The 7,303-nt window shown below is 46.9% G+C and overlaps 1 protein-coding gene and 1 long non-coding RNA gene across 7 annotated transcripts; both read left to right on the forward strand.

Moving 5' to 3' along the window:
• Nucleotides 1-352: 352 nt before the first annotated feature.
• Nucleotides 353-3,605, forward strand: LOC101766538. Of its 6 annotated transcripts, none has more exons than XR_214479.3 (5): nucleotides 353-866; nucleotides 953-1,097; nucleotides 1,218-1,840; nucleotides 2,580-2,640; nucleotides 3,294-3,605. It is a non-coding gene; the product is annotated as an uncharacterized LOC101766538 (long non-coding RNA). The 6 variants fall into 6 exon arrangements; XR_002676082.1 differs by having other exon boundaries at nucleotides 354-866; nucleotides 1,422-1,840; XR_001164596.2 differs by having other exon boundaries at nucleotides 355-866; nucleotides 953-1,497; nucleotides 1,617-1,840.
• Nucleotides 3,606-4,879: 1,274 nt separating this feature from the next.
• Nucleotides 4,880-6,130, forward strand: LOC101766815. The gene is made up of 2 exons (XM_004952320.2): nucleotides 4,880-5,553; nucleotides 5,684-6,130. The coding sequence occupies exons 1-2, from the start codon at nucleotides 5,265-5,267 to the stop codon at nucleotides 5,878-5,880; spliced, it is 486 nt and encodes a 161-aa protein (XP_004952377.1). The 5' UTR covers nucleotides 4,880-5,264; the 3' UTR covers nucleotides 5,881-6,130.
• The last annotated feature ends 1,173 nt before the right edge of the window (nucleotides 6,131-7,303 follow it).

The raw sequence follows: 7,303 nt of genomic DNA on the forward strand, positions 1-7,303 counted from the left end.
AGGGCGCGGACGGAGTTTCTTGACCACGGGCGCTGGCGAGGTAGACGGATCTAGCGGCGGCGGGGACGGGGAAGGCAGGTTTGGGAGGCGGCGGGGTTGAGGGTCAAGGCAGGTCTGGCGCGCGGGGGGAGGCGGGGTCTGGCATGCGGTGAGGGTGGGTGCGGGGTAGGAGGGGTCCAGAACCGATTTTAGTCGGTTTTAGGAGGGGGTCAAGGTCTAAAAGATTTGGACCTCCTAAAAAATTTTAGTCATCTTTTAGGAGTGTTTAGCACTTTAGTCATATTTAGTTACTTTTTAGAAGCTAAAATTTTAGGAGGGTGGAAACAAACAGACCCTGAATCGACCTTACGAGTTTCCTTGGCCTAGCCATCTCTTCCTCACTGCTGCCTCCTCTCACATTTCTCTCTCCGTCTCTTCCGATTCGTTTGCCAGCAGCTCCGGTGCCTCGCGGCCGGCGGCCGGCGATGCAGGTCCTCTCTTCCTCCTCCCCCTCCCCCTCCTCCCTCTAACGGATTGAGACATGGATGTGGCCGACGGCCGGCGATGCAGGTCCTCTTCCTCCTCCCCTCCCCCTCATCCCTCTAGCGGATTGAGACATGGATGGGGCCAATGGCCGGTGATGCAGGTCCTCTTCCTCCTCCCTCTAGCGGATTGAGGCATAGATGCCGCGCGACGGCCGGTGATACTGGTCCTCCGCCCCCTCCCCCTCCCCCTCCTCCCTCTAGCGGATTGAGGCATGGATATGTTAGGGTTCTGGGATTTTGGGGCCGAGGGTTAGGCGTTAAGAGCCTATCCATGCTTGCCGGCGAGGTCGACGACGTCGTGGCCAACGAGGCTTCCACGCCCCCTAAGCCCTATCCTCCAATGTGGGTTGATCTCATTTTATCATTTTTTTTCATGTTCTGATGATTGGAATTTTGGTTCTACTGATCCATTTGTGCTTGTTGTTTAGGTGCTAGAGCAGGCTCACAGAAACCTAATGCGGCCAATCCATGTATGGTGCTAGAGGATGGGGCGTAAAGATGTATTTGGGTTTTTGCATCTATAAATGGTAGATGTTGGTGTTCAGGATTCTGCAGTGCGTAGAACTTCTGCTGGTAAATCTAATTTTGGTAGTTTAAATGATGATTATGCAACTGTTATTTGTAGAATTTGTTAAATTCTTATTGATCATGAATATTTTTTCTGGTTAGCTAAATCTAATTTTGGTTGTTTAGATCAGGATGATGTTAAGATAGTAGACATGGATGGAAAGATAGGACAATGAACTAGAGAGCAATCAAGAATCTGCAAAAGAGAAGCATGTTACTGTACAAATTAAATTAGATTTCAGTAATCCTTAATGTCACATGTTACTGTACACATTAATTTGCAAAATTATATTGTTGATTCTGACAACATTGAAACTACATTATGTTTAGAGAAAAGATGTGCTTATTCTTTCATAGCTAAGGCAGTAAGGATAGGTGCTGCTGTTTGCTACTTCTGTCCAGTACAGTAAGTATTATACATGCTTATTTCTTCCTTTTGATTCAACCTGAAGTAGTAGGAAATGTAAACTATAGAAGAAAAATTGAAATGCCGTGGCCTCATTTGCTTATCAGTTCCTTCCCTAGCACTGCAGGTCCTCGTTGCTGATTCAGAAGCCTTGGCACATCCTTTGCTTGAACCATGGGCTGGGCTACTTCATTCTGTTCAGTAGAAAAGGGGGCTTCATCGACGTCATTTGGGAAGAATTTGCTTCCACGTGCTGCAGCTCTTCTTGATGTATCAGTAGAAAAGGGAGAGGCTGTGGCCTCGGCTTGTGCAAGGTTTTAAAGATCTTTCCCACCGACTTCAGGTTAGTGTTGGGAATGTGCAGTGTGCTAGAGTACTGCTTCTTTTTTGTGTGTGGCTATAGTATGCAGATATATGAACTTCTAACAAGCATGCTGATATATAAAATCCTAGACATGCAAATTACTGTACTTAAATAAGCAAAGTATGTTTATTAGTTACTTAGTTAGGCAAAATACTGTTATTAATCAAGCAAAGTATTAATCAAGCTAGAAAATTTCTACATTATGTGTAATGCTATTGAATTATCGAAAAGGGAGCAACCTTGTTCAGGGGAGGCATGCTGACCAACAAAGAGAGGGAGATGTGACTGTTAACTAATTTACTAGTGTTGGTATGGACAAAAAGACTATGGTAATTGTTGTAGTTAAATGCAAACATCTGATTTATTTGGGGACATGGCTACCTAATGGCCATGTATGTATTTAGTTTATCTGTATGTTGCTATTTTTCCTTTGATTTGATTGTGTACATTCTTTTCTCTTTGAAATGCTAAGATTAGCACGGACATCCTGTTTCCAAGTAGGTCACTCTATTGTGACACTTATTTGTTTCATATTTGCTCTACTGAGGCAATCATATTTGTTAAGAAATAGGCTATACTATGTTTTTAGCTAGTCTACTCTACTAGTATGTACTGAACATGCATGCAGTACTTGTTAGCTATCCAGAAGTCACATTGATCTGTATTTTTTGTTACTTGTGAACTAATGTATTCCCATTTCTTTCATATCTGGCTGCAGCTTAGGCTCTGGCTAGAGGACAAAGATATGTCAACTCGGTGGTGTGTCATCATCCAATGTGGTAGGTATTGTATGGTATATGCATATTTCTTTAGTACTAAGTTTAGAATTTATGCAACTTAGTGTATGCATGCCAAGCATTTTTATATCATATTTAGAAGCAATTTATATGAGCCACTATGCAACTAGGGTGGTCTAGTTATTTTGTTGCTGTATCTATATGGTGTGTGTGGCCTCCAGTGTTTTACATGTGATGGATCATGAGCACCTATGTTATTTCTCTTATCATCGTTTCTGAAACATGATTCAGTATTTGGGCAATCTTGTGAGCACCTCTATGTGTGTCAGTTCTTAATAATCAAGGTCGGAGATATTAGGTTCTATAATTTAGCAATTTAGGTCCTACGATGAAGCATTGTAGGCTATACAATATAGCTATTTAGCAACCATGGATAAGCAAATTAAGAATTTGTACTTATCAGTTTAGCTTTGTGTAAATGGAAAAGCATTTAATTTTGCTATAGGAATTACTCACAGCCTAGAGGGTACTAAAAGTCTGTTTCCTGCTGCTGATAAGTCTAAATTTCTCTTTTTATGCACTTGTTTTTTTTCTTTTTTTGGTTCTGCATTCATTTCATTAGTGTGTCTTAATCTTTTTTTTTCTTTGTATCCTCTAACCACTAATCTTGGTGAATTCCTTTTTTCCTATTAAAGCACTATCTGTAGGCACAACTTCATTAGGACCAGATGTGACTACAGCTGCAGAAGCAGGATTCTACTGTAGGCAACTCAGCAATAGTTTTGGGAAGCAAATATTTAGGAAAGCTAATGTTCTGAAGCAAAACATTTGTGTAGTTCTAATATCCCTTGTGTGAATGTTCTAAATGAATGCAGGGTTTAACTCATGTGATGTATTCAATTTAGTTTTGCATGGCGGAAAAAGCATTACTTTCTTCTGATGGGTAAGGGAAGTTTGAATGATGATTTAACAGTTTTGAGATATGGTATATCAGCTTCATTAAATTAGTTTTTGAGATCCATATCTGTATATTATGTGTGCAATTTTATTGCTTCCTTTTAGTGTTCAATGTGTGTCATCTTTGTTCAGCAAGCGTTGTACGGGAGCTGGTGGTTTTGCTTTTTGAAATGAAGAAAAACTGTGCAAGCCCTCTCGACACTGCACCCAGCAATCTGCTTGCGGAAATGGAAAAACAGTGGTGTACCAATTTTTGCCAAAAGAGAAAGGGCACGTGTCACCTGGGCTTTGCTTTTTAATAAGCTCGATTGCATCTTGAATTTTGTAAAATTTGTATATCTTTAATATTTTTTTTTTCAAATTGCTGAAATTGTGTTTGGGAAGCATACGTCATCACAGTGAAGATCGGAAAGGGTAACTTAGGGAGCATGCCACAGCTACAATACCTGTGTCACAGCATAGTACACCGCGCTATACAGTATTTGCTGCGGCAAGCTGTGGCGTCTCGGAAGCCCGTCACATGTTGTGGCGCGGGCGTGCATGGTGTGGCCTGTGGCCGCGCACCAAATACGCTCCGAGCCACAAGTTCAGGTAGCAATAAAATCGGTATAACAGTAGAGAGGTAGGTCCTTTAATTGTAAGAGCCCTACCGCAAAGAAAGGATAATCAATCACGCACGTTCCTGAATGCCCGAGTTTCTCCGTTGCCCCAAGCAAGATCGCTCCAGCCCACATCCACCGGCCCACCCGGAGGACCCCAGGAAAAGGAAACCGGAGGCTAACCCTACCAAATACCAAGCAAGCAAACAAGCTGCAGAGCACGATAGGAAGGATGTAGCCTTCCCCGAACAAATCCGAACCACCCAGACCCTCGTGAATGGTGGGAAGACCGGACGAAGTCCTACACCACGCGGCCGCCGAACTAGACCGTCCCTCGCAGTCGCAGCCACGCCCTTAGGGCAAGTACATTGGTGTCGTCTAATAAGCGGTCTCATGCATTGACACGTAATCTTGAGACGATTCAACAGGCAACCCGTACGATGGGTTGTCCTATAAATTGTCTGGTAGTGGTATATAATTCCTTAATTTGTGCAGAAGAAAAATAAAATATTATGAGTTGCATGGTAACAATAACTCGTACAATGGTTGTTAAGTTGTCTCGTAGTCCTACAATTTAGCTCATGAGGTGGTTGTTTCGCGAAGCAACGACCTCCTTCTCTCTCCTCGCTCTCTCTCCTCCACATCATCAAAAATCCTATGTGGCACTGCATGAGACGACCTATGAGACCGCTGACGTGTAGCAATGTACTTGCCCTTATTATATTCCTGCCTCTCGTTTGCTCGTTACACGCCTGCCTCACCCAAACCCAATCGTCTCCCCCCGCCGCCTGAGGGCAAGAAGCCAAGAAGCGCATCGCGGATCTCCCGGCCCGCCGCGTGCATCGTGAAGACGACGAGCCCCTCGTGAATGGTGGGAGCCCGCGCGACGTCCGCCGCCTCGCAGCCGCAGCCGGAGAAGGCCTCCTTCCGCGGCTTCGGTTGCTGCATGCAGGGCTGGTACCATCGCTGCATCGGCCTTGACCCGTGAACCGCTCCCCCGCCGACGAGGATTCTTTGATTCCCTGTTATTCTTCGATCATATTTGTTTCTCGAGCCCATTTGAACTCGAGATTTGTTTCTCCCCTCCGAAGAAGGAGTCAAATTTGATTGATGGTGGCTGTCGCGGTGCCGTCGACGCTGCCGATGGAGCTGAGGAAAGTGGAACCCCACGGCAAGGCCGCGGCAGCGGGCGCCGTGACCGGCAGTCGCGCGCGCGTGCTCGTGACGGTGACCGTGCTCGGCAGCGCCGGCCCGCTGCGGTTCCTGGTCGACGAGGGAGAGACGGTCACCGGGCTCATCCGCGCCGCGCTCCGCTGCTACGCGCGCGAGGGGCGCATGCCACTACTCGGCGCCGCCCCCGCCGACTTCCTCCTCTACACCGCCAATGGCAGATCCGACGGTACGTTGATCTCTTCTATCGTTTGGTGATTTTTTGGTGATTGGAATTTGAATTCGCTCTGTTTCTCCGCTTGGCTGACGCGTTCTTGATTTGATCTGATCTGATCTGTTTAACCTCTTGTGTCTTGCAGCGCTGATGGCTGACGAGAGGATCAGCTTCAACGGTTGCCGGAGCTTCCTGCTCTGGCAGAAGGCCGCGCGCCAGGCCGTCGCCAACGACGCCGGGTCGGAGCCTCTGTCGGCAACTTCGAGCCCCGGCAGGAAGGTCAGCGGCGGCTGGAAGGGTGGCCTAAACAAGTTCCTCCTAACCTTCAGCTTCAAGGTGTGATCCATAGACGAGAGCTTCTTGGGGTCAGGCACCGAACCACCGAATAAACAGCATCGATCGGTCTATTTCCTCGATTGGATTGTCGAGTCGTGTGTGAATTGGAAAATTGTAATTCGTCCTACATTTGGGTCCAGTCAGGTTGCTTGGATATATAGTTACTCGTCCCAAATAATCATGTTTCATTCATTCGTTGCCGTAATCGTTGGCCAAACTTTGATGAATGCAAAATTTTGATCGCGTTTTCGTGTTATCTTGTGTTGCAAAATCCTTTTTTTTTTCTTTAGGTTGTTAGGTTAATCTCCTCGTGGATGGGAGGGGATTGAGGTTCAAACCTTTGTAATTCCTTATAAACCAAACAAGCCTTTAGTGTTCATAACTAAAGGAGAAACATGTTCTGGTTAGCCGAATAGCGAATGCGACGATTGCAATCGTTGGAATTGTATGCTGTCCCTCTGACGCAGCGGAGAGACGACAATAGAAAAGGCGCTGGTTCCTTTATTCACTGGACTTCCTTTATTCAATGGACTAAACTTCCTTTTATTTTTTATTCTAGTGACTAAAGGTCATTAAAGCAGTTGAATAAAGATCAATCTACCCCTAATCATTGCCTACCCTTGCCCTTTTTCCTTCTTTGCCTCCCCACGCAGGCACGCACAACACACGTGCGAGCGGCGGCGTGGGGGTACGGAGGAGGCGCAAGGCCAGGGCGGTGGCGTGGGTACAGGGGTGGCCCGGCCAGTGTTTCCAGAAGCAACCAGCTACAGCCAGCAAAAGGCATCGATCCAAATCCAGGAGCGGGAGCGGTGGTGGGCGGACGGGAGCGACCGGGAGTGGTGGTGGGCGGACGGGAGCTGCCGGGAGCAGCGGGGTCGGCGGCAGGGCGGGTGCCTGGGAGGGTGGGGGCCGGCGCGGGCCAGGAGCGGCGGGCGGGTGGCCCGTGGCGGGCGGGTGTCAGGCAGGGCGGGGGCCGGCAGCAGGATGGTGGGGTGGGTGGTGGGGGAGGAGGCACGGGGCATTAATGAGGGGTACACCCTATCCAAGGTCCCTTTAGTCCCTATAAGCAACCCCTTGGGGACTAAAGGGTTAAACTTTAGGGACTAAAGTTTAGCAACTTTTAGTCATCCTGTTCGGCAATTTAGGGACTAAAAGGGACTAAACTTTAGTCCCTAAAGTTTAGCAAGAGCAAACCAAACAGGACTGAAGTAGAGACGACTATACAAGTGATAGGCTTCCATGTGCACAGTGTGGTTCGTATGCCCATCGCCCCGGCACACGAACTGCTAGGCGCTGACTGTAACGTCCGTTCGTAAGATTTGGTAAATTTGGATACCTAAAAATACTTAGGAGAGAAACCAATTTAGGTGCTCTAGAGTCATGTTCTCCAGCAGCATATCTAAAATCAATGACCTATATTTCTTTCATG

Source organism: Setaria italica, chromosome I (genome assembly GCF_000263155.2).
Source record: "Setaria italica strain Yugu1 chromosome I, Setaria_italica_v2.0, whole genome shotgun sequence".
Classification (NCBI taxonomy): Eukaryota; Viridiplantae; Streptophyta; class Magnoliopsida; order Poales; family Poaceae; genus Setaria; species Setaria italica.

Excerpts from the sequence above, each read along its gene's own strand:
- LOC101766815 (XM_004952320.2), top strand. The coding sequence starts at position 5,265 with ATGGTGGCTGTCGCGGTGCCGTCGACGCTGCCGATGGAGCTGAGGAAA. Across the intron at positions 5,554-5,683 it reads CGCCAATGGCAGATCCGACG|CGCTGATGGCTGACGAGAGG; the intron begins GTACGTTGATCT and ends TGTGTCTTGCAG.